General features: G+C 58.0%; 4 protein-coding genes across 5 annotated transcripts; 1 reads left to right on the top strand and 3 right to left on the bottom strand.

Moving 5' to 3' along the window:
- The first annotated feature begins 981 nt into the window (after positions 1–981).
- Positions 982–4,877, top strand: LOC130262796 (Fc receptor-like protein 3). Of its 2 annotated transcripts, none has more exons than XM_056510266.1 (9): positions 982–1,883; positions 2,055–2,075; positions 2,164–2,388; positions 2,606–2,863; positions 2,955–3,233; positions 3,314–3,366; positions 3,559–3,633; positions 4,018–4,039; positions 4,127–4,274. In XM_056510266.1, exons 1-9 carry the CDS (start codon positions 1,835–1,837, stop codon positions 4,234–4,236), a joined length of 1,092 nt encoding a protein of 363 aa, XP_056366241.1. In that variant the 5' UTR covers positions 982–1,834; the 3' UTR covers positions 4,237–4,274. The 2 variants fall into 2 exon arrangements, with proteins under 2 accessions (XP_056366241.1, XP_056366242.1); XM_056510267.1 differs by having other exon boundaries at positions 986–1,883; positions 3,334–3,366; positions 4,127–4,877.
- A 7,567-nt stretch (positions 4,878–12,444) lies between these two features.
- On the bottom strand, positions 12,445–13,665 carry LOC130262899 (keratin-associated protein 5-4-like). The gene is made up of 2 exons (XM_056510405.1): positions 13,522–13,665; positions 12,445–12,944 (listed from the first exon to the last, which is right to left on the bottom strand). Exon 2 carries the CDS (start codon positions 12,924–12,926, stop codon positions 12,600–12,602), a length of 327 nt encoding a protein of 108 aa, XP_056366380.1. The 5' UTR covers positions 12,927–12,944; positions 13,522–13,665; the 3' UTR covers positions 12,445–12,599.
- Positions 13,666–18,762: 5,097 nt separating this feature from the next.
- On the bottom strand, positions 18,763–19,566 carry LOC130262834 (keratin, ultra high-sulfur matrix protein-like). Its single transcript, XM_056510322.1, has 2 exons — positions 18,979–19,566; positions 18,763–18,945 (listed from the first exon to the last, which is right to left on the bottom strand). The coding sequence occupies exons 1-2, from the start codon at positions 19,564–19,566 to the stop codon at positions 18,763–18,765; spliced, it is 771 nt and encodes a 256-aa protein (XP_056366297.1).
- A 3,754-nt stretch (positions 19,567–23,320) lies between these two features.
- On the bottom strand, positions 23,321–24,445 carry LOC130262863 (putative small proline-rich protein 5). Its single transcript, XM_056510365.1, has one exon. The coding sequence runs from the start codon at positions 24,227–24,229 to the stop codon at positions 23,672–23,674; it is 558 nt and encodes a 185-aa protein (XP_056366340.1). The 5' UTR covers positions 24,230–24,445; the 3' UTR covers positions 23,321–23,671.
- Between the last annotated feature and the right edge of the window lie 471 nt (positions 24,446–24,916).

Raw genomic sequence — 24,916 nt, 5'->3', positions numbered from 1 at the left:
CCCATTCCCTCCCCCAGTGCCCGGGGGCACAGGACCCTTGTCCCTCTTCTCGGACACAAACCGCAGCTTTTGCATTAAACCGGGAGAAACGGTTTTGGTTTGTTCGGCTCGGAGCGAGGAGGGTCCCGCTCGGGTTGTTGAGCAGATCCTGGTGGGATTTGCGGGATTTTTGGGGCTCTCTCGGTGCCCTGGGGACAGGCACCGAACCATCAATCGCTGCATTTCCGCACCGCTTCCCCCGCAGGGGGGAAGGAGCCGCCGCTCCCTGTTTGTCCCCTCTCGGTGACACCGGCCAAGGCTCGGGGACCTCGGGGTGGCCACGGGCCCCGATCCCGCAGCTGCCGAGCCCCGGGCCGAGCTGGAGCCGGCAGCAGCGGCAGCGCCCCGAGAGCCCCGGGCCGGAGCCGGGGGTGCCCCCAAATCGGGCCCGAGCCCGGCCCAGCTCCAGCCCTGCCCGGTGCCCGCCGGTGCCCAAAGCCCCGCAGCCGGAGCTCCCCGAGCGTGTCCGAGCCCCGCAGGTGCCACGGAGCCCCCGCCGGGCCCGGCACCGGGAGGGAGGTGCCGGGAGGGCGGAGGGGACCCGGGGACCGGGGAGGAGCCGCCGGCGCTGGGGAGGAGCCTCGGGCTCGGGCAGTGCCGCGGGTCGCGGCTCCATCGCGCTGCCAGGGCCGGGGCTGGCCCGGGCTGGGGACCCGCGGTGGCCTCGTGTCCCGAGCGCTGTGACAGCGCGAGCGAGGCCACTGTCGCCATCCAGGCGGGGTCACCTCCGGCAGCCGCAGCACGGCCGCGGGGCAGAGCCGCTCTCGGACTGTCAGCGCTTGTGAAGGGACAGGAGCCCTGGATGTGTCACCCCTGAACGGGGACAGGGACCCCTGGATGTGTCACTCCCAGAACGGGGACAGGGACCCCTGGATGTGCCACCCCCAGGACAGAACCCGCCCCCGTGTGACTCTTACAGGGAGAAGAAAGTGAAAGAAATTTTCTCTTTTCACAGAAAGTGAAAGTGTTGGGGGGCACAGCCGGACACCCCCATCCCCCACAGCCTCCCCACCCCTTCCTGCTGACCCCTCACCCCCTTTTCTTCAACCCTGGGGCTCCCCCAGCCCATTCCCTGCTCAGGTGCCCCCCAGGATCATCAAGGCAGAACAGGGGGCTGTGAATTTGAGGGGTTAAAGGAAGGAAATGGAAATGAAGAGAGGAGAAAGCCCCTGGGAGTCGGGGTGCACAGACACAGAGCACCCCGGAATCTGCCTGGGGTTCCTCCCCCAAAGCAGCAGCACTTTGGGGGCTGTGCTGGGCCCGGGGTCACCCCAAAATCTGAGGCTCCCATGAAGGAGCTGTGACCCAGGGCCCACCCAGCCCTGGCACCCCCATTCCCTGGGACTCCTATCAAAGGACCCCCGTTCCTTCTGTCCCCTCTCTCGGGGACCCCATCCCAGAACTGCCATTCCCCAGGGTCTCCATGGCTCAGGATCCCCATTCCCAAGGAACCCTCTCCCCAAAATTCCACCCCCTACAATCCCCTTTCCCCCAGGACCCTGATTCTCCCAGGACCCCCCATTTCCCTGGACCCCACCCCTGGCTCCCCACACCCTCTGAGCCCCCCACTCCTGGGAGCTCCATGTCCCACCTTGTGCCACCCAGCCTTGTCCCCACCTTGTCCCCAGCCCGTCCCCGGCTTGTGGCCACCCTGCCCCCATCCTGTCCACACCCTGCCCCCACCAAGAGCCAGCGACACATGAGGACGAGACGTGACCTCGCTTCCTTCCCCTTTATCCCAAGTGCCACCAGCCAGGGGACAGGTGGCTCCGGCAGCGAGTGACAGCGAGTGCCCATGGCCGGGGACACCGGGATGGCCGGGAAGGTGGCACTGCTGCTGTGGGGTGAGGGATTTGGGGACAGGAATGGGACAGGGGGACAGGAATGTGGGGACAGGGACAAGAGGACAAACACCATGGGGATGTGCCAGCTCGGGGACAGCCCCACGCCCCGCCCCCGGTGCCGCTGTCCCCACGGTGCCACCCCCACCCAGCCCTGTCCCTTCTCCCTTCCAGCCCAGACCGTGTTCCTCGCTGGTGAGTCCTCGGGGGATGCCGTGTCCCCGCCCCGCTGTCCCCAGCCCCGTGGTGGCCCTGGCAGGCTGCTGTCCCCTGTCACCCGCAGGTGCCACCCAGCTCCTGGTGCAGCCCCCCTGGACTCCGGCGGTGCTGTGGGACCGGGTGACACTGACCTGCCAGGGCTCGGGGACCGACGGGGACACCCTCTGGTACAAGGAGGGGCGGCGCTGGGAGCCGGAGGGACGCGACAGCTTCACTGTCACCGAGAGTGGCACCTACCAGTGTCACATACCCGGCAGTGGGTACAGCCCACCCGTGAGGGTGTCAAATGGTGAGGGGGGTTTGGTGTCCCCACCCCGGCACCCGCGGGGACCCCGAGGGCTCAGGGTGGGCTCAGCTCCGTGGGTCACCCCGGGCTGTGACCAGAGCCTGTCCCTGCTCTGGGGACATCCCAGAGCATCCCAGTGCGGGAGGATCCGGTCATGGAATTGGGGTTAAAGGGGGATTCCCGGTGACATCGGCTGTGACAGGTCCCCCCTGTCCCCCAGACTCGCTGGTGCTGCAGGTGCCGGCGGGGGCGCTGCTGGAGGGGGACACGGTGACACTGCGCTGCCGGAGCTGGCGGGACTTGAGGCGCAACTCCGTCTCCTTCTACCGCGACGGGAAGAGATTGGCGACTCTCCACAATGGCACCGAGCTGTCCCTGTCCCATCTGGAGCTGCAGCACAGCGGCAACTTCACCTGCCGCTGGGGCTGGGCGATATTTCAGCCCTTCCGTTCGGCGCCGGTGCCAGTGACAGTGCAGGGTGAGCGCCCCGCAGCCGCCACCCCGACACCCCCACAGCCCCTCCCCAGCCACTCGGGGTCACAAATCCCCCTCCCCCCTCTCCTCCCCAGAGCTCTTCACGGTGCCGCTGCTGGAGGGTCCCCCCGAGCTCCCCGAGGGGTCCCCCCTCAATCTCAGCTGCCTCAGCACCCCCAGCCCCCTGCGGCCCCCAGCCCCCCTCCTGTACCGCTTCTACCGGGACGGGCAGTCGGTGGGGGGCCCGCAGGGGTCCCCGCAGCTCCTGGTGCCCGCCGTGGGGGTCTCCCACTCGGGGAATTACAGCTGCGAGGTGCGCTCCGAGGGGGGAACCGTGCGGAAGAGCAGCGCCCGGCTCGGCGTCACGGTGCGCAGTGAGTGCGGGGACGGGCACGGGGACCCCACCCGGGGACATCCCTGTCCCCCAGAAACCCTCCTCGTGTGCCCCCCTCAGCCCTGTCCGTGTCCCCGCAGTGCCCGTGGCCGCTGGACACCCCTGGAGCTCAGGTGGGGTCACTCGGGGTTCCCGCGTGGGTCTGAGATCCGCGGGTCACAGATGACCCAGGGCCACCCCCCTCTGTCCCTGACGGTGACACAAACGGAACAGGGCACGGGGGGGGAGCTCCTGAGGTCACTGGGATTGCAGAACCTCTGGGGTGACCCCGGTGACATCAGCGCGTCCCCCTCTGCTCCCTGCAGTGGCTGCGGGGGTCGTTGTGTCCCTGCTGTTCCTGGTCCTGCTCGCTGTGGCCTTGCACTGGCGGATCCACGCGGGTGGGTGACAATGGGGGACGGGGTCCTGCAGAGCGCTGGGAAGGCCCCAGAGAAGGGGAGGGTGGCCCCCACAGCCCCTGAGTGGGGAGGGGCTGAGCCCCCGTGACCTTGGCTCAGGGCCCTGGGGTGTCTGGGGAGGGGCTGGAGGGTCCTGCAGGGATGTTGGGGGTCCCATCAGGGATTTTTGGGGAGTTCTGAGGGGGCCCCTCCCTGCCAGGATCGGGGTTCTGGGGGATCAGCGGGTTGGGGCAGTGGGGTGGTTCAGGGTCTGTGGGGCCATCGGGGATACTGGGGGGACCTGGAGGGAACTGAGGGTCCGGTGGTGGTTCAGGGTTCCGAGGGTGGGTGGGGAATCAAAGTCACCCCTCCGGTTTTCCTTTGCAGGTGCCAGGAAGCGCCAGGAAAGGTGAGCGCAGGCTCTGAGCACCGTTTGGGTTTTCCCCAAACCCTCAGGACCCCCCATCCCCTTCCACATCCCCCCTTATTCCCACAGGGCCCCCCCCCGTGCAGGACCCTCAGGCCACCTACATGGAGCTGCGGGGGCCGCGTGGGCAGCCCTGGGAACCCGGTGACATCTATGACAACCTGCAGCCAAAGCTGTGACACTCGGGGAAGGGGGAGCCCCCAGAGTGGGGGGGGGGCAGCACCCAGGGCCCCTGGGCTGGGGGAAACTGAGCCCACCGTGACCTCGGCTGGGGGTCCCGGGGGTCGCGGGGGGGGAATTTGGGGGGTCTTGGTTGGGCCCCAGGGGCATCCCTGGGTGGGCTTGGAGGAACATTGGGGTGGCACTGGGAGCTCCTGGAGGGTTTGGGAAGGTCACGGGGGGCTGTGCAGGGATGCTGGGGGATCTTTTTGGGGTCCTGGGGGAGTTTGGGGGGTGCCCCTCCCTGCCGGGCTTTGAGTTTTGTTGCTCAGAGGGTCGGGGACACTGGGGGTGCTGGGGATACTGGGGATATTGGGGACACTGGGGATACTGAGGACACTGGTGACACTGGAGGTCCCTCCCCGTGTGTCCCCCCTCCCCCGACTCCCGTGGTTGCCCACCCTGCCCGCGAGGTGGCCACGAGTGGGTGGTCCCACGTGGAGCTGCCCAGAGCTCCCCGTTCCAGTGCTCCCAGTGCTCCCAGTGCTCCCAGTACCCCCAGTGCTCCCCGTTCCCTCCCCCAGTGCCCGGGGGCACAGGACCCTTGTCCCTCTTCTCGGACACAAACCGCAGCTTTTGCATTAAACCGGGAGAAACGGTTTTGGTTTGTTCGGCTCGGAGCGAGGAGGGTCCCGCTCGGGCTGTTGAGCAGATCCTGGTGGGATTTGCGGGATTTTTGGGGCTCTCTCGGTGCCCTGGGGACAGGCACCGAACCATCAATCGCTGCATTTCCGCACCGCTTCCCCCGCAGCGGGGAAGGAGCCGCCGCTCCCTGTTTGTCCCCTCTCGGTGACACCGGCCAAGGCTCGGGGACCTCGGGGTGGCCACGGGCCCCGATCCCGCAGCTGCCGAGCCCCGGGCCGAGCTGGAGCCGGCAGCAGCGGCAGCGCCCCGAGAGCCCCGGGCCGGAGCCGGGGTCGCCCCGGGGAGCCCCCAAATCGGGCCCGAGCCCGGCCCAGCTCCAGCCCTGCCCGGTGCCCGCCGGTGCCCAAAGCCCCGCAGCCGGAGCTCCCCGAGCGTGTCCGAGCCCCGCAGGTGCCGCGGAGCCCCCGCCGGGCCCGGCACCGGGAGGGAGGTGCCGGGAGGGCGGAGGGGACCCGGGGACCGGGGAGGAGCCGCCGGCGCTGGGGAGGAGCCTCGGGCTCGGGCAGTGCCGCGGGTCGCGGCTCCATCGCGCTGCCAGGGCCGGGGCTGGCCCGGGCTGGGGACCCGCGGTGGCCTCGTGTCCCGAGCGCTGTGACAGCGCGAGCGAGGCCACTGTCGCCATCCAGCCGGGGTCAACTCCGGCAGCCGCAGCACGGCCGCGGGGCAGAGCCGCTCTCGGACTGTCAGCGCTTGTGAAGGGACAGGGACCCTGGATGTGTCACCCCCAGAACGGGGACACGGCTCCCTGGATGTGTCACCCCCAGAACGGGGACAGGGACCCCTGGATGTGTCACCCCCAGAATGGCGACAGGGACCCTGGATGTGTCACCCCTGAACGGGTACAGGGATCCCTGGATGTGTCACCCCCAGAACGGGGACAGGGACCCCTGGATGTGCCACCCCCAGAACGGGGACAGGGACCCCTGGATGTGACACCCCCAGGACGGGGACAGGGACTCTGGATGTGTCACCCCCAGAACGGGGACCCCTGGATGTGTCACCCCCAGAACGGGGACAGGGATCCCGGATGTGTCACCCCCAGGACAGGGACAGGGACCCCTGGATGTGTCACCTCCAGAATGGGGACAGGGACCCTGCACGTGTCACCCCTAGAAGGGGGATCCCTGGATGTGTCACCCCCAGAACGGGGACAGGGACCCCTGGATGTGCCACCCCCAGAACGGGGACAGGGACCCCTGGATGTGACACCCCCAGGACGGGGACAGGGACTCTGGATGTGTCACCCCCAGAACGGGGACCCCTGGATGTGTCACCCCCAGAACGGGGACAGGGATCCCGGATGTGTCACCCCCAGGACAGGGACAGGGACCCCTGGATGTGTCACCTCCAGAATGGGGACAGGGACCCTGCACGTGTCACCCCTAGAAGGGGGACCCCTGGATGTGTCACCCCCAGAACGGGGACAGGAGCCCCTGGATGTGTCACCCCTGGGACAGGGACAGGGACCCCTGGATGTGTCACCCCCAGAATGGGGACAGGGACCCCTGGATGTGCCACCCCAAGAATGGGGACAGGGACCCCTGGGTGTGTCACCCCCAGGACAGGATCCCATCCTGATCCCGGCTGTTGCTCCATGGATATTGGATCCCCTCCTGACCCCAAATCCTGATATTCTGCATCCCTTAACCCTGTCCCTGTCCCATTGGGATGAGCAAGGAGTGACTCCCCCATGGCAGGCACATCATCTCCCTCACTGGGTGTCCCCAGGTGGCCCCACGGTGCCACCCCTGCCCTGCCTCACCTGAGCTGGGCCTAGCTGGGTCCAGTCTGGGCCCAGAGGCAGCTCAGTGACATCTGGGACAGCCTGAAAAATAAGATTTAACCCCTTTTTCTGCAGTTTTTCTGGTCTGTGACACTTTCTAAACTACACCCATGAACTCACAAAATACTGCAGAGTTAAAAATCCCATTTGGGGGCTGTCAAACACAGAGTTTCACGTAGGAATGGCACCTCTGGCTGCCTTTTTTGGGGATCCAAGGCGGAGCAGCTCCCTGACCTACATACACCTGTGCAGGTGTGCAGGTAAACATCCTCGGAGCTGCGGGATAATGAGGGAGGCTCCGTGGGAAGGGAACAGGACTGACCGGAAGGAATCCTCTCCTCCTCCCACTCCCGGGAGCCGCCAGGAGCTGCCAGCAGCTGCTCCCACCACTCCAGCCCTCACCTGCTGCAGGTGAGTCTTTTTTTGGGTTTGAAATGAGTTTTGTGTTTGGGGGGGGGGGTTGGTTTAGGACTGGTTTTACCCAGCAGGGCAGGATCAGCTCCCAGGAGGAGCTGGACGTGCTTTCTTCACCTGCAGGAGCTGATTCATTCACCCCACAAGTGCCTGCACGGTTCCAGGGAACAGCTCCTCTTTAATTTAACCAGGGAAAGTGGAGAGAAATGAAGGGAATGAAAGGGGAAAGTCCCCAGAGAAGCCAGGAAAGGAAGATTTCTTTTTACCTCTGGTGAAATAAAACGCAGGAAGGCTGAATGGGATTTTTTTGGGATTATTGGAAGGGGATTTTCCTGCCAGTGTGAGTGGGATTTTTTGGGATTATTGGAAGAGGATATTTGGGATTATTGGAAGGGGGTGTTTGGGATTATTGAAAGGGGATTTTCCTGATGGGGTGAGTGGGATTTTTGGGATTATTGGAAGGGCATGTTTGGGATTATTGGAAGGGGATGTTTGGGATTACTGGAAGAGGATTTTCCCGACTTCCCTCAGGTTCTGCTCCCCTCCAGGACAGGAGCCATGTCCAGGCTCATCAAAGCCATCACGGACATGCTGCAGAATCCCCAGGGCAGCACCAGGAAGGGCAGGAAACCGGAGCCCTTCAGCAGGAGTGAGTTCAAGAAGCTGATCCAGCAGGAATTCGCTCCTGTCAAGGTAACAGCAGGGGCTGGAGGGGGTTGAGGAGTCTGGGAAAGGTTCTGGGGGGGGGTCTGGAACAGCCAGAGCTGGGCTGGGGTCTCCCCACCCTCCCATTTTTATCCCCCAAATCTCCTCCTGGTGTTGCTGTCCCTCCTTTTCCTGCAGGGGCAGACCCAGCTCTGCTCCAGGCTCTGCACCCCTGGGATTTGGGGAACCTCAGGATGGGGGGTCCTGGCTCTTTCCCCCAATTTGGGAGGGGCTGATGGGGTCCTGTCCCCTCAGAGGCCCCCGAGCAGCAAGTACAGATCCATCAGAGCCTCGGACCCCGACGCGGAGCCCATGACCAAGGAGAGGGCTCCTGCCAAGCCCTGCGTGTACTGAGGGGCGTCTGCTGCTCCTGACACCTGCAGGGAGCAGGTAAGGGACCCCCAGAGCCCTGCGACCCCTCCCTGGGTGGGGACAGAGCCGTCCCTGAGCCTGGTGTCACCCTGAGGTGGCGGCGTGTGCTCATCCCGGTCCAGCAGGGAGGGTGGGATGGAGCGGGAGCTCCGCAGGGTGTTTAATCAGCTCTAATTAAATCTGCGCAGTAATTGGGCACCAATCAGTGCGAGGCAGAGATGCTGGAGGGAGGGGATTGAGTCCTGCCAGGTTTTGGGGTGGTGTTGGGTTGTTTTTGGGGTGGCCATGGGCGAGCCCCCCGTGGGTTTTCCTCCCTCTCTGCAGGATCCCGGGATCGCTCCATGGGCAGCAGCAGTGCTGGGATCTCCTTCCAGCCTTCCCCTGCTCCTGGCACATCCTGGGAGGAGCGAAGACACCACCCAGCTCCACCAATTTACCTCCATGAGGCAAAAATATCCCCAAAATTTCGGTCCCGACGCTCCAGCGCTGTCTCTTTGGGGTGCTTTAAAAACGCAGCTTTGAAGGTTTAGGGGGGGTGGTTTGGGACAGATTTTTAATTTTTTTTCTCTTCATTAAAAGCAACGCCTGAAATCTCAACCCCTTCACCCCGGTTATTGATGGGGAGAAAGTCAAAAAAAAAAAAAAAAAAAAAATCCTTGGTTAATAGGGCTGGGGTGAGCAGAGTAATTAACTTGACTCGGTGATAATGAACCCAGAGTGGGGAAAATGAAATTTTCATTGTCAGGAGCTCATTTAGAGTGAAGAACAAAATCCCCACGGGGTTTCAGGGGGGCTGGACACACCAAAAATGCACCTCAGGCGCAGGCAATCCTCCAGCTCTGACCGAGGGGGCTCATCCGGGATTTTCACGGGGATCTTTCTGTGCTGTAAATATCCCAAAGGCGTTTTTTCCCCCGGCTTGTCTTTCCCCTTCTCACATCAACATTGTAAGATCACAAAAACCCAATAAAAACTGTCCTACCCTGGATTTTGGGAGCCTCCCGAGGAGGGAGGGGGCTCAAAACTGTGCTTGGGAAGCTCTGAGGGGTCGGGAGAGGGTTGGGAAACCCTGGAGGTCTGGGGGCTGTGGGGTCCAGGGAGATGGGGAGAGATTTTTGGGGTTTCTTCCCAGATTTATAGGGCGGGTGTTCCTAGGATTTTTGGTCTGAAATTCCCAGAGTTTTGCAGATGAAATTCTCACGATTGTACGGCTAAAATTCCCAAGATTTTTCTGGCTGAAGTTCTGAGAGTTCTAAGTTTGGATTTCCCAGGATTTGGGGCCAGAATTCCAAGGGTTTGAGTCATAAAATTCCAAGGATTTTGGGGCTGAAATTCCCAGGATTTTGGGGCTAGAATTCCTAGGATTTTCAGGCTGGGCCTCCTCCCCTGGGGGCGGAGCCTCTCCCCTGGGGGCGGAGCCTCCTCCCAGTGGGTGGGGCATCCTCCTGGGGGGCGGGGCAGCTGATTAGATTCCCTCTATTATTTATATAAAAAGCAGGTTTTTGGAGCCAGAACTCCTGGGGTTTGGGTCATAAAATTCCCAGGATTTTGGGGCTGAAATTCAAAGGATTTTGGGGCCGGAATTCCCAGATTTTGGGGCTGAATTTCCCACATTTTTGGGGCTGAAATTCCCACATTTTAGGGTTGGGTATTCCAGGATTTTGAGGCCAGAATTTCCAGATTTTTGGGGCCAGAATTTCCAGGTTTTTGGGGCCAGAATTCCCAGAGTTTTGGGGATGAAATTCCCAGGGTTTTGGGACTGAGATTCCCTTGATCTTGGGGCTGAAATTCCTAGAATTTTCAGGCTGAAATTCTGACAGTTCTAAGCTTGGAATTCTCACGTTTTTGGGGCAAGAATGTCAAGGGTTAGGGCCATAAAATTCCCAGGATTTTGGGGTTGAAATCCTCAGAATTTTTGGGTTGGAATTCTAAGACTTCAAAGCTTGGAAGTCCCAGAGTTTTGGGGCCACAATTCCCAGATTTTGGAGCTGAAATTCCAAGATTTTGGGGCCACAACTCTCACATTTTTGTGGCTGAAATTCCAGGGTTTTTGGGGCTGAAATTCCCAGGGTTCAGGGCTGAGTATTCCAGGATTTTGAGGCCAAAATTTCCAGGATTTTGGGTCCAGAATTCCTGGGGTTTTGGGGCAGGAATTCCCATGGCAGCCGCCACCCCCCGAGGTGGTGGTCCTTGTCCTGGCAGGAGCACACGGAATGAAGATCCCGGGACAGGAGCACTTTTAGAGAAGTGTCCCTTCTTTTTTTTCCCGGAAATGAGACAGCTCCGTGTCATTGTGTCTGTCCATCCAACACCCAAATCTGTTCACACCTCCCTGACTCACAGGCGATGGATATCGCTCCGTTTTTATCTCTTTCCTGTGCCACATCACCTGCTAATTGCCAGCCTCGCCTGCCTCCGGTGGGAAAACCCGTGGGTGCCTGGTTTTCCAAAGGTTCGTCTGCTCCGGCTTTGCTTGCTGAAATTAAGCCCGGGTTTAATTATAGCCCCTTCTTCTGCTCCCAGAGCTTAATCCCTCCTCTGGAGCTGGCACCAGATAAAGCCAGGAATGATCCAGGTAAAAAGAGGGGAAAGTGGATTTTTATTCTCCATGGGAACAATGGGACGAGGGTAAAACCCTCTCGGAATTCCTCTGGAGAAGGAAGCACTGCCTGGGAGCTGTCGGAGGAGGGGGCAGAAGTTTGAGCTGAAACCCAGGATCTTTTTCAAGAGAAATCAATGTATTTTGGCAGCCAAAATCTGCTCCTTCCTGCTTATCCCGCGGCTTCGGATGAAGCCCCTCGGGGTGTGAATCCACCTTTGGACCAGGCTGCAGATTCCCGGGGCTGGGGTGGGTGCCTGGGAATTTGGGGTTCTCTGCAGCAGCTGCTCGTGACTCACGGTGAGCTCCAGAGGTTGGGGTTGCACCAGGATTTGACAGGTTTTTGCATTTCCAACTGGAAAAATAACCCGTATTTTGGAAACTCTGCACGGGGTCAGAAAAAATCTCTGAGAGCATCGAGGCCAAGCTCAAACAAGACCCAGCTGGGCAGAGGGGATGTGGTGACAGCCGCTCCCCTGGTGGCTGCAGTGTCCCCAGGGCAGGATGATCTCACATCCCGAATTTTGGGTGCCCCAACTGGGAGTTCCCAGCTGTGAGTGCCCATCCTACCTCTCTGTGCCCGTTCTCTGTGTCCTGTCCCTCCAGCTTTCCTGGAGCCCCTGCAGATCCTGGGAGTGGCTCTGGGGTCTCCACATTCCCAACAATCCCAACATTCCCAGCCTGGATCCACAGGAAAGGGGCTCCAGACCCTTTATCAACTTCGTGACCTCCCCTGGACTCACTCCAACAATTCTACATCCATTTTATGTTGGGGACACCAGAGCTGGGCTCAGAATTCCCGGTGGGATCTCACCAGGAATCCCTTTTGGGATCTCACCACGAATCCCTTCCCTCCCCACCCACCCCATGGATGGATTCTGGGTCTCGTTCACGGGGAGAGACCAAGGAGTGCTTTGAGTGTCACCTGCCCTGCCACCTGTCCCAAAGCTGCTCCTGTTTCTCCCGCAGACTCTCGGGATCAGCTCCACCCTCGGTGAAAACTTCCAAGGGACCCAAAGGGAAGCAGAGGAGCCCCTGTCCTTTCCTTTTGAGATTGCAGGGAAAAGAAAGAACTTTTAGCACTCAGAGCCCTCGGAGGGGAAGGAAAGGACCCTCAAAATTTCAGAGGAGTCGCCACTTCCAGGGTTTCCTGGGGATGAGCGGGGTTGGCAGCTGGGCATGGCTGTGCCAGCCAGGAGCCCTCACTGAGCCTTTGAGCAAGGCAGGAAAACCTCCTGGCCCTAAAATCCCTTCTCGAGCTGCTTCCCTAGTTCTGAAAAACATCCTATCCTTAAAACTCCTTCCCTGGCTGCATCTCTGGCTCTGGAGAGCATCCCAGCCCAAAATACCTTCCCGGGCTGCTTCTTTGGTTCTGAAAATATTCCCATCCCAAAAATCCTTTCCCGGGCTGCTTTCCTGGTTCTGAAAAACCTCCGAGCCCTAAAACCCCTTCCCAGGCTGCATCTCTGGCTCTGGAGAACATCCCATCCCAAAAATCCCTTCCCGGGCTGCATCCCCAGCTCCCCAGCCCTGGAAAACCTCCCAGTCCTAAAACCCCTTCCCAGGGAAGACTGCATCTTCCCGGGCTGCATCCCCGGCTCTGGAAAACGAGGATCAGGAGTTTAAAGAAACACCAAGACAAGAGAATTTAGGGAATGTGACTCTTTATTGTCACATTTACTGGCCAGGGCACAGCCCGGGCCACCAGGACAGCCCCGGCCAGGCCCTGCCCAGGCTCCGGAGGGAACAGGAACAAGGCGTGGGCCACGATGTCACCTCGGGGGCTGTCACCTCATCTGCTGCTGTCACTTCATTTTCTGCTGCGGCATCTGCGGCACTTGCTGCACCTGCACCTGCTGCTGCTGCTGCTGCTGCTGCGGCTTCCCGTGGCAGCCGCCACCCCCAGAGCTGTGACAGCCCCCGGAGCCACCAGAGCTGTGACAGCCGCCACCACCGGAGCTGTGACAGCCACCAGAGCTGCCCCCGGAGCTGTGACAGCCCCCGGAGCCGCCGGAGCTGTGGCAGCCGCCACCTCCCGAGCTGTGACAGCCGCCACCCCCCGAGCTGTGACAGCCACCGCTGCTCTGGCGCTGCTGCCGGTGGCACTGGTCCTTGTCCTGGCGGGAGCACATGGCGCTGGGCTGGGTCACCTGTGGGGACACAGAGGAGTTGGCAGCGCCTTTTCCTTCCTGCTCCTGCCCTTCCAGGCATGGAGAATCCGGGTGTTCCTTTCCCAGTCTCAGCCAGATCCCAAATTTCTCTTCCAAGCTTTCCTGAATCCTTTTCCTCGCTGGGGTTGTCCCATCAGAGGTGTTGGGGACATCCAAACCGTGCCTGGATTTCCTAAGCCAAACCTCCCCAGAGCCTCCCCACATCCCCTCTCAACTCCCGTGCTCCTTCCTCACCCACCCCCAGAACAAATCCCAAATCCCAGCCCAGTTCCAGGCGTGAGGCTCCAAACTCACCCCCACTCCAAACCCCCCCGAGGGTTTTGGAACCCCCCAGCTCTTACCTGAGTTGCTCGTGCAAGGAAGAGATGAGGAAGGGATCAGAGGGAATGAGGCTTTTGGGGACAGGAGCACTTTTATACCCTCCCTGCACACCCCACATGGAGGAAAAGCCCCTCCCTTGTGCCACAGCTCTGCCCGTTCATTTAATTCGCCGCTGGATTTTTTTTTTTTTTTATTTCTTTGCCTCCCCATTCCTCGGGCTCGTGGGGTGACTCACCCCATCCACGCTGGGATTGCCTCTCCCTATAGGCCACCTTTCCTGTCCACAGAAATTTAATTGCTGGCTCTGCTGGGCTGGGGGAGTCGTGTGGGCGGCCCCGGTTTCCCCAGGTCGGGTTTGGTGTTGATCACACCCGGGGAGTGCTTTGGGTTCAGTGGGGGGGAGATGATGTCACAATATCCCTCCAGAATGTCCTGAGGTTCTCCAGGCCTGCAAACCCCCTAAAAACTGAAATAGGCCTGGAATATCAAAAATAGCTTTGGGGAAGCTCTTGTTCAGCAGGAATTCCCTCCGTGCTGGGCGCTGGAGAGGGGAATGGCCAGGGCTGTGTCCAGTTCTGGGCAAGAGGGGCTGGAGAAGGGTCTAGAGAAGGGAACGGAGCTGGGAAGGGGCTGGAGAGTCCTGAGGGAGCTGGAAAGGGGCTCAGGGGGGATTTCTGGCTCTACACAACTCCCTGACAGGAGGAGCAGGTTGGAATCGGGAAGAATTTTTTCCTGGGAAGGGCAGGAGCTGCCCAGGGAGGTTTGGAGTCACCACCCCTGGAGGTGTCCAAGGAATTCCAGACCCTCCGGGCTGGGGACCAGGCAGGGATCAGGCTCAGTTTGGACTCGATGGCCTTGCAGGGCTTTTCCGACCTCAGGGATTTTGGGATTTGCCTGGAATCACCGTTGGCTCGCTCCTCTTTGAACCGACCAAAACACGTGAGGAAACTCCAAGGTTTCCACAAGCAGCTGGAACTCTTTATTTTGGGAAGGAATAAGCCCTGCCCTGGGTTTATCCAGGATTAGCAAGGTGCTTAATTATGTGGTTGAGTCTCAGCCCGGGAACAATTCTGGAGCCGTGGTTTTATTCCAGGTGCTGCCAGAGGAGGAGGAGGAGGAGGAGGAGGAATCCCACGGGATCTCTCAGTGGTGGGGAACTGGCAGACCCCCTGGACTTTCTCCAGAGCTGCAGGAACACCCTTTTGGCATTTTCGCTGATCCCCAATTAGCTCCTAATTGGCCAGCAAATCCCGGTGCTATCCAGCCCCACACGGAGATAATTTGGGATACTCCCTGTACCTTTCTGCTGCGTGGGCTGGGAATTCTTTAGGACCACGGGGCTTGTTTGGCCCTTTTCTGTCACTGCTTGTGGAAGACATTGCAACCATGAAACAGGCAGCAAATCAAGGCTGAAATCTGGATTTTCCCATCTGGGAACCGCTGTGGTTTTGTCAGCATGAAAAGACTCAGGAAACACAGAGTGGGAAATATTTCCCTTCCTCCTGAGCTCTCCTGCCTTTGATTTGTCTTTGTCCATGTTGGTTGAGGTTCTGTGGGGATCGCAGAGCCACCCAGAACCCATCCAAATTTTCTGGTACCCAAACACTTTATGGATTTTTGGATTTTGGGATTTTGGGAAAGGTGGGAGGACAGGGCAGGTGAAGGAACCAGGTGAGCAACCTGAAGCTTCTTTTGTGTTGCTAAACTTCTGCCATGATCTAGAACAGCATCAGGGCAAGATGTGCCTGGGCTTGGTCGCTGCTCGCTAATTGGGTTTTGTTCTGGCCTTGGCAGAAATGTGGTCAATGACCTCTGGGGAAAAAAGACTCGAAGGAATTTTTGGCTCCTGGCATCTCCCTGTGTTCATTTCCTCATGTTTTAATTGATCTGAGTTCGTTAAAATGGACACCTCGTGGCTGGCCACCTTGACGTGCCTTGAAATTGGAATTTGGAACGGGGGGCTCAAGGCAAATCCCAGACTCGGACGAGGATCCTGCTCCGAAAACAGGGAGGGAGCTGCTGCCTGCACCCTTTTCAGCAATGCCAGAAATTTCTGATCCTCCTGACGCACTCGAGAACGATCTTATCACCGTAACATCCACTTCGTGAATGGCAATACCAGAGCAATAAATTACCCAATTCGTTTTAATTACAAGCTGAGAAGAAATTCAGCAGCTCATTGTGTAAGGATCGAGCAACGCCCCTGGCACGACCCAGAGCTCGGGCAGGGCTGGGCATGGCGTTTCTCGAAAGGCTGGCTGTGGGTTTGCCACCAGCCTCCCCCAGGGGTGGCGTTTTGGGGCTAAATGGTGAAAATAAATTTTTTTTTTTATCTATAGGACTCTTTGATTCAAAACCTCTCCCAAATTAGAGATTGTGGTGGCCCAAATGTAGTCATAGACTGATCCAGACACACCTGTGCCAGCATGAGCAAGGAGTTTATTTCAGCACCCACGGAGAAGCTCAGGACAGGTTACAAAGTTCACCAGGGGAGGGGAAGGAAAAATTTCCTTGGGAATTGCTGGGGACACGCAAAGCTTTCCAAACATGGCACAGGATCCAGGACGTTCGTGTGGATCACCCGCAGGATCCTGTGGATCACCTGCAGCTGATGGGGCCATCACTTATTTGAGGACACTTGGTAGATTTGCTGCTGGCACTCCTGCTGATTTCCATGGCAGGATCCTCCACTGGTCCCGTGGCAACTGGATCCGCTGCTCCCACGGCAGCCAGATCCGCCACCGCTCCCGTGGCAACCAGATCCGCTGCTGTGGCAACCAGATCCGCTGCTCCTCTGGCACCCAGATCCGCCACTGCTTCCATGGCAGCCAGATCCGCTGCTCCCACGGCAGCCAGATCCGCCACCGCTCCCGTGGCAACCAGATCCGCTGCTGTGGCAACCGGATCCGCTGCTCCTCTGGCACCCAGATCCTCCACTGCTTCCGTGGCAGCCAGATCCGCTGCTCCTGTGGCAACCGGATCCGCCACCACTCCCGTGGCAACCGGACCCGCTGCTGTGGCACGAGGCCCGTTCCTGCTGGTGGCACTGGTCCTTGTCCTGGCGGGAGCACATGGCTGGAGACCTGCTGGGAAAACTCTCCCGTGAGAGGAGGCAATGGCCAGGGACTCTGGAAATGTCCCAGGCGGCGTTGGACGGGACTTGGAGCACCCTGGGAAGGTTTTGTGGGGGCTGTCCCTAAAATCAACAAGCTGATTTTAAGGTCCCTTCTAACCCAACCCTTTCCATGATTCCATGATTCCATGATTCTGCGATTCCAAGATTCCGCGATTCCAAGCCAAGTTATTGATCAGGGGAAGAGTTACCACTGCTCGCCTGCCCGTGGTGGCCTCTTTGGGTGAGCCTTTCTCTTTCACATCAGAGAGAAGTGAAAGGAGAAGAGGTGGACAGACTCCAGAGAGAGACACGCAGAGTCCTCAGCCGCCAGAGCCAGGAATTTTTACGTTTGCCTAATTTTCCAACTCGGCAGAAGCTCTGAGATGGAAACAGGGCACAGAGGAGAAGCGCCCAGGAGCTCAGGAGCGGGGAGAATCTGGACAGCGTTAAAGGTGTGAAAATCTGATGGATTTGGACTCACCTGGATCAGGAGGAGCTTGGCAGGAGACGCTGAGGATCTGCGAGGCTGAGGAGCAACGAGGAGCGAGCGCTTTTATGGCCTGGCCTCCGGAAACGCGATGGGGCCCCACTGGAGGGACCTGATTGCTCAGCACCCCGAGCTCTTGGCTAATTGGGAGTTTTTGAGCTGCTGATTTGACTCACGGAGCAGATCGATATCCCGACGTTCCTCTTGTTACTCCATAAAAATGTTAATTGCCCACCACGCCTGGCCCGATCGGGGCACGGGGCTGGGATGGATTTTTGTCACCTTTTGGTGCTTTTTCGTTGCCTTTTGGCTGGTGTTCACCTGTTCCTTGTGCCCAAAGCCTGAACTAAGGAGGAATGGATTGTGGGATTACGGGGTTGTAAAGGAAACCCAGAAATTTGAGGGAATGGGAACAAAAAATGCCACTGTGGTGGGTAGTAAAAATAAGCATATTTTTATATTTGGACAGGGTGTAGCATCAAAGAAACACCGAAAATTCTGGATAAAACAAGCAAAGGAGCACTAAAACTGAAAGCTGGAATTTTTCAAGCCAGTGCTTTCTTTACTCAAAGGTTTTCAAGCCAAGCAGAAGGAATTTAAAGCCCCACAGGATGCGGAAAACATCCTTATCAGAGCGGGAGGACATCGGTATCTGTGTCTTGAACTCTCTGCTTTGGGGACAAAAGTGTCTTTGTGCCTGTGGAGAGCTCCAGGCCTGATCTCCCACAGGACTCTAGAGGCCACTGTGATATTAAAAATAGCCTGGATTGAATTAAAATAAAATCAAACCCAGAGTCCAGGAGACTCCTTGGTCCCCAGTGGAGCTGAATCACCGGAATTGATGGATGAGGCAATCCGAGCGCGACTCGGGACATTTCACAAACATCGGGAGAATGGAAATCCTTGTGAAACTCATTATTCACGATTAATTACAGCCCTGATTCCCTGCATGGGGATAAACCTGTTCCATCGTTTGGAACTCCATTGGAGATGGAGACAAACACCTGAGCAGGAGCTGGGGGCCCATGTGTGGGACGGGGCGGTGCTGACCCTACAGCGGATCTCTGTGTCCCCTACAAGGCTCCTGCTCCTTGGAGAGGCATCCCTGGATCCATTCCGAGTGGGAAACAGCTTTTTTTGGGGAAATTTGTTGGTTTGATGAAGGAATTGTCTTTGTTGAGATTGGCAAGGGAGGCTCAGGGCAGTGACAGCGGCTTCAGATCCCCACACTGCCCCAAAAATCCTCCCAGGGGATTCCTCTCCTAACCCTAGCAGACCCTACCAGGAATCTGGGGCCTTTCACCCTGTTGGAGCCATTCCCAAATCCTCTTCCTGCCTTTTTTTGCCCAGGGCTTTTTTTGGAGTTTTATGGTGCAAACCCAGCTGTACCCGTTGCCTCATGGTCCCAAACAGCTCCTTTGCCTTTTCCCTCTCTGATGAAATGAGGATTTTCCTTACATAACTTCATTAATATTTAATTACCCTCTTGCAGAGCCACTCAGTGATGAGAACTGTTACTCAGAGACCAGGAAATACCTGGAGTGGGAGTGAGGAGCCACCAGGGGGAACCAACCCGCAGCCTCCTTGTGAGGCCGCTGCAAACCCAAATTTGGCCACCAGAGTGGACCAGAAACCACTGAGATAGATTAAGAGAAAAAAACTGCGGATGCCAGGGGGTTTTTGAGCCAGCGTTTTTTATTGCCTCCACGTCTGCTGTGGAACCAGGTGAGGAGAATTTCAAATTCCACAGCGCCAGTGGGTCACAGCTTCAGAGAGCGTTACAGCAGAGGGACAGAGCAGGGGTGGGTGACAACGCAGGGCAGAGGTGAGAGAGCGACAAATTCCTTTTGTTCCCCCCTCGCTCCTCGCGGCCTTTATTTGATCTTCCGGGCTGGAACTTTGCAGATCTGCTTCTGCTGCTGGCGGGGGATGCCCTTGGCCACGGGCACACAGCTCTGCTGGACCGGAGGGGGACAGGGACAGGGACAAACCTGTGCTGGTGGGGGACAGCTCTGCACTGGGATGCTCTGAACAGGTTGGGGACAGCACTGAACTGGCTGGGGACAGCTCTGCACTGGGATGCTCTGCACTGGTTGGGGACAGCACTGAACTGGCTGGGGACAGCTCTGCACTGGGATGCTCTGCACTGGTGGGGGACAGCTCTGCACTGGGATGCTCTGCACGGGCTTCCCACAGCATGGCTTCCCACCCTGGCCCACCGACCCGTGGCATCTCTCAGCACACACGGACCTCCCGTAGCCCTGGCACCCCGCTGACCCCCCGTAGGACACCGTGGGCCTCCTGACACAGCTGGACCCCCCTCCATGGCAGGAACCAGAGGAGCCCTGGCACCTCTCGGCGCACACGGACCTCCCGTAGCCCTGGCACCCGGACGAGCCCCCGTAGCTGTACGTTGGCCTCCGGACGCAGCCGTGGCACGAGCCCGAGGAGCCGCCGTAGCCCTGGCAGCGCTCGGAGCAGCGGGGCTGCCGGTAGCCGTAGCAGCGGTAGTCGTGGCCCCTCATGCCCTCGACGCCCTCGCCCTGGCAGCCCGAGGAGCAGCAGGTGGCGTAGCCGTAGCGGAAGGGCGTGCGCCGCGTGTCCAGCCAGGAGCCCGCCGGGTCGTACCAGGTGGAGTTCAGGTTGAAGTAGGATTCTCTCCCCGAGGAGTAAATCATGGTGGGGATGTAGGGGAGGAGCTGGGAGAGAGAGGTGGGTTGGTGTCAGCAGAATCGCCTCTGGTTCTGTCTGATTTCCCATAAAAATGTGGGGTTTGTTTGGGGATAAATGGGGTTTATCTTGGATCCAGAGGGAATTCCTGCAGTTGACCAACACTGGACAGATTACATCTAAATTTCATCTAAATTGCATCCAAACTCCATCTAAACTGCATCCAAACTGCATCTAAGCTTCATCTAAACTGAATCCAAACTTTATCAAAACTTTATCCAAACTGCATCTAAGCTGCATCTAAACTGAATCCAAACTTTATCCAAACTGCATCCAGACTGCATCCAAACTGCATCTAAACTGAATCCAAACTGCATCCAAACTGCATCCAAACCCTCTTCCTGACCTTCCCTTCCCGATTTTTCACCTCCAAGAACAACCACAGAGGTGGCACCGCTGTAATTCCCACCCCCAGGTCCCTCAAGAGCCTCTCCCGTGGCTCAGAGTGTGAAACTCCAGGTGTGACCTCCCAAATCCAGACCCCCAAATTCAGACCCCCAAATCCAGATCCCCAAATCCGGACTCTGAAATCCAGATCTCCAAATCCAGACCCCCAAATCCAGATCTCCAAATCCGGACTCTGAAATCCAGATCCCCAAATCCGGACTCCCAAATCCAGACCCCTAAATCCAGATCCCCAAATCCAGACTCTCAAATCCCAGACCCCCAAATTCAGACTCCCAAATCCAGACCCCCAAATCCAGACCCCAACCTGGCTGAATCTCACCAGTTCTCAAGCAAAGACAGGTGCTGAATGTGAGCAGAATATGTAGGGCCAAGGGGCCCAGAGCTTTTATATATCTCTGAATGCTCCCCTGCCTGTGAAACACACAGCAGGAACGAGGATTAAATTATTTATTGGCAAAACATCTCCTCCGTTTGGATGCTGTTCCCTGTGCCTGGCATGTTCTGCTTGACTCACGATTTTTGATAAGCATCTTTTAATTATAACATCGCTCCCCAGCCGGGCACATAAAAGAGTGACACGGTCTAAGCCACACTTTGGCTGTGTGAGATGGGTAATAAAGGAATTATTCACCCAGTGCAGGGGACAGGACACTGATGAGTGACCTGTGAGTCAGGGGCAGTGATGGCACCGCTCTGGAGGAGCCATTTCCAGGTGAAGCACGAGCAGGTGATGGGAAGAGCCAGCTCAGAGTCACCAAAAGCAAATTGTGCCCCTCGGTTTCGGTGATGAGGGGGCGAGGGCGGGGAGGGCCTGACACGGCTTTTCCAGGGAATTCCTGGCTGCCTCATTCCTGGAAGTGTCCAAGGCCAGGTTGGACAGGGCTGGGAGCCTGGGAGGTGTCCCTGCCTGTGGGAGGTGGAGAGAGATGATCCCAAAGGTCCCTCAGCACCCAAACCATTCCATGCTCCTGCTTCTCCTCCATTTCTGAGTTCCAGATGTGCCCCTCACCTCATCCCCAAGGTGTTTCTTTGAGATCCCTTCCAACCCAAGGCATTCCACCATCCTGTTTCTCCTCCATTTCTTCATTCCAAATGTGGAATTCCTCACCTCATCCCCAAGATGTTTCTTTGCGATCCCTTCCAACCCAAACAATTCTGCGCTCCTGTTTTTCCTCCATTTCTGAGTTCCAGATGTGGAATTCCCTCACCACAACCCCAAGATGGTTTTTTGGGATCCCTCCCAAAGCAAACAATTCCATGCTCCTGTTTCTTCTCCAGTTCTGAGTTCCAAGTGTGGAATTCCTCACCCCAACCCCAAGATGGTTTTCTGAGGTCCCCTACAACCCAAACCATTCCATGATCCTGTTTCTCTTCCATTTCTGAGTTCCAGGTGTGGAATTCCCTCACCCCAACTCCAAGATGGTTTTTTGAGATCCCTCCCAACCCAAACAATTCCATGCTCCTGTTTCTCCTCCATTTCTGAGTTCCAGACGTGGAATTCCCCACCCCAACCCCAAGATGGTTTTTTGAGGTCCCTCACAACCCAAACCATCCAGTGCTCCTGTTTCTTCTCCAATTAAGTGTTCCAGATGTGAAATTCCTCACCTCATCCCCAAGATGCATTTTTGAGATCCCTCCCAACCCAAACAATTCTGTGCTCCTGTTTCTCCTCCATTTCTGAGTTCCAGACATGGAATTCCTCACCCCAACCCCAAGATGTTTTTCTGAGGTCCCCCACAACCCAGACCATTCCACAGTTCTTAGTGTGACCACAGTGCTGCCCCAACTTCTGTGAGGTTTTTGGCACAGCAGCCTCTGGGTTAAACCAGTGGAGGCTTGGACTGGGTGGAAGAATCCCACGGGGTGAAAAAGAGGCAGGTTCTGGTGCTGGGGCTGTTTGACACCTTAATTAAATCCCTGGATAATGGGATGGGCTTGGAAAATCCTCGGGTGGCGCCGAATTGGGGTGAGGGCTGGAATTGCTGAAGGAACAGTCCTGGAACTGGGGTAACTGGGATGGGAAACTGGGATGAGGTGGGGCAACTGGGATGGGGCAACTGGGATTGGATAACTGGGATGTGGTGACTGGGATGGGGTAAGTGGGATGGGGTAAGTGGGTTGGGGTAACTGGGATAACTGGGATAGGGTAACTGGGGTAACTGGGATGGGGTAACTGGGCGGGGTAACTGGGGTGGATAAGTGGAATGGGATGGGGTTACTGGGGGTAACTGGGATGGGGTAACCAGGATGGGGTAATTGGGATGGATAACTGGCATGGGATGGGGTAACTGGGCAGGGGTAACTGGGATGGGGTAACTGGGATGGGGAAACTGGGGTGGGATAACTGGGATGGGGTGACTGGGATGGGGTAAATGGGATGGGGTAACTGGGATGGGGAAACTGGGGTAGGGTAACGAGGCTGGGATGCAAGGGCTGGTGAAAAGCAGCCTGGAAGACGAACTGGACCAAACTGGACCTGGAGGTGAGGGCAGAGCTGGCCCTTGGTCTGTGGGCTCTGAGTTGCAGCACCGGGAACTGGGAAAAGACTGGGAAGAAAATCCCGAATAAAAAAAAAAGACTCTACTAAGGTAAATTCCACAGGTGAGTGTTTTTTTTATTTGGCTGGAATTAGACACGAGACAAACAAATTGTTGTGGTGAAGAAAACAAGGGTGAATTTCCCTTTTTCCTTTCCCAGTTCTCCGCGGTGTGAGGACACGCCTGGGCCACGCGGAGGCAACACCAAGAAATCAAATGATTTATTTTAACGCACTTCGTGGGAGGCTTTTCTGGCCAAGTGAGGAGAAGAGCAGCTCACCCTGCATGAGCCCGGCCTGCACCTCCCCGCAGGAGCGAAAAGGCATCCCCGGCATGCACGGGCACACCTCCCCTGCCTGGCCGCGCGCTCATTAGCGTAATTAACATTTCAATGAGGATGCCCTCCCCGTGCCCTGCTTCCATCCAGGGGATGATGGAATCCAGATGTTGGTGCCCGGATTGGTTGGGAACCACGGTGGGGAGGATTTTCCATCCCCCAGCCTGGAGGAACCGCTGCAGCCAGAGCTGAAACCCGTCCGTGTGAACCCCGATTCTGATTTAAATATACGAGTTTTAATTTAAATATACGAGTTTTAATTTAAACGTACGAGTTTTAATTTAAATATACGAGTTTTAATTAAAATCTACGAGAGAGCTTTAATGGCTTTCAACATCTGGTTGTAAAGTCGGTGTTGCTTGTGGGGGGCAAGAAAGAGAGCAACCAAATTTTTAAATATTTATCAGCTTTATTCTTGAATACACGGGGAGAGATAAAATCGCAGGAGTCCTGCCGTCACAGCGGTTCCTTTTTTCCTCCTCAAGTCCTGGGGCTGCTTTCAAGCACCCTTGAAACCAGAGCTCAGTGAAAAAGGAAATCCGCGGAAATCCGAGCTCCCCTCGGGATGGGAAACACCGATCTGCTTCTCCCCAGGGAAAACCAAAACCCCGCAGGTTTAAATTCCCAAAGTGTCGGCGCCGGGGCCAAGCCGGGGATGGCCCGACCCCAGATTTGATGTGCAAAGAGCAGCGAGGAGCGCAGGGCGGAGGTGCGCGCATCCTTCGGGCCGGGGGGCGAATCCTCCGCCAGCCGGGGAGGGGTCGCAGGGGTTCAGTTCTTCACGCTGAGCGGCACCAGGGTGACTTTCTGCTGCTGCTGGTGGTGGCAGGGGTGTGGTGGCAGCGGGACGGGGGGCGGGCAGCAGCGGGGCACGGCCCGGGGGCAGCGCTGGATGCAGGGACAGCGATGCTGCAGCGGCAGAGGCTGCAGCACCACCGGCGGCTCCTCATCCTGCTCCGGGCACTGCTCCACTCTCCTGCGGGGCTGCTTCCCGCAGGATTGGGGCTCCGGGCAGGGCGGGAGAGGCCGGTGCTGCTCCAGCGGCCGCCGGTGGATTTTCACGGGCGGGGGGCACACGGGGGGCACCGGGCTCACCTCCACCCTCCGCCGGGGCTTGGAGCTCTGCGGGGCTGGGCAGAGCTGGCCCTGGGGCGGGCAGGAGCTCTGGCAGGAGCCCTCGGTGTCGTGGCTGAGGCTGCCGGGGTTGTGGCAGATGCTGGCGGGGTCGTGGCAGTGCCCGGTGGAGCTGGGCCATGTCCAGCCCTTGTGGCCGCAGCCCGAGGAGTGCTGGCACGGCTCGTGGTCGGTGCCGCCTTTCTGGTAGAGCATCCTGGGGCAGAGATCACAGAACCGGGGGAGTTATTGAGGGTGGGAAAGGATTTCGGGGTAATCCGTGCTGGATCGACATCGCCCAGCTCTGAGTGCCACCTCCAGGAATTCCTCGGACACCTCCAGGGATGGGCACCCCAAACCTCGCTGGGCAGGTCCTATCCCTGACCACCTTTTCCAGGAGGAAATTCCTTCTGATTCCAACCTGACCCTGCCCTGGCACAGCTCCTCTCCTCCTGTCCCTGTTCCCTGGGAACAGAGCTCGACCCCCCCTCACTGCCCCTCCTGTGCAGAGCCCGAAATTCCTCCTGAGCCTCCTTTTCCCCAGGCTGAGCCCCCCCAGTTCCCTCGGGAGCTGCTTCTCCCATGACTCACAAATCCTCTGAGCGTGACCAAGCCCTTGGGCATAAACAGCCTGGGAAAAAGAAAACAAAACACCGACTCCTTATTTTTTTTCTTTTTTTTTTTTTTTTTTTTTTTTTTTTTTTTCAGTTTCCAAGGGAAAAAAAACCTGAGGAATCTGAGAGAATCCAACTCACCCTGCGAGCAGAAACGGGCCGGGCTGAGCAGGGATTCGGAGTCCTGGGGACAAAGCTGGGGCTGAAAGCTTTTATACGTGGCCGAGCTCTGCCGGGAATGAGGCACGTCCTGGGAATTAATAGCTGAGCACTGAGGCCGCTGCCGTGT

Source organism: Oenanthe melanoleuca, chromosome 25, assembly GCF_029582105.1.
Source record: "Oenanthe melanoleuca isolate GR-GAL-2019-014 chromosome 25, OMel1.0, whole genome shotgun sequence".
In the NCBI taxonomy this organism is placed as follows: Eukaryota; Metazoa; Chordata; class Aves; order Passeriformes; family Muscicapidae; genus Oenanthe; species Oenanthe melanoleuca.
The sequence above is the reverse complement of the archived record's forward strand: the minus strand, read 5'-3'. Positions and strand labels throughout refer to the sequence as shown.

Coding starts and splice junctions, on each gene's coding strand:
- LOC130262796 (XM_056510266.1), top strand. CDS start 1,835: ATGGCCGGGGACACCGGGATGGCCGGGAAGGTGGCACTGCTGCTGTGG. Junction 2,864..2,954: donor GGTGCCAGTGACAGTGCAGG/GTGAGCGCCCCG, acceptor TCTCCTCCCCAG/AGCTCTTCACGGTGCCGCTG. Junction 4,040..4,126: donor GCCAGGAAGCGCCAGGAAAG/GTGAGCGCAGGC, acceptor TTATTCCCACAG/GGCCCCCCCCCGTGCAGGAC.
- LOC130262899 (XM_056510405.1), bottom strand. CDS start 12,926: ATGTGCTCCCGCCAGGACAAGGACCAGTGCCACCGGCAGCAGCGCCAG.
- LOC130262834 (XM_056510322.1), bottom strand. CDS start 19,566: ATGATTTACTCCTCGGGGAGAGAATCCTACTTCAACCTGAACTCCACC. Junction 18,946..18,978: donor TTCAGTGCTGTCCCCAACCA/GTGCAGAGCATC, acceptor AGCTGTCCCCAG/CCAGTTCAGTGCTGTCCCCA.
- LOC130262863 (XM_056510365.1), bottom strand. CDS start 24,229: ATGCTCTACCAGAAAGGCGGCACCGACCACGAGCCGTGCCAGCACTCC.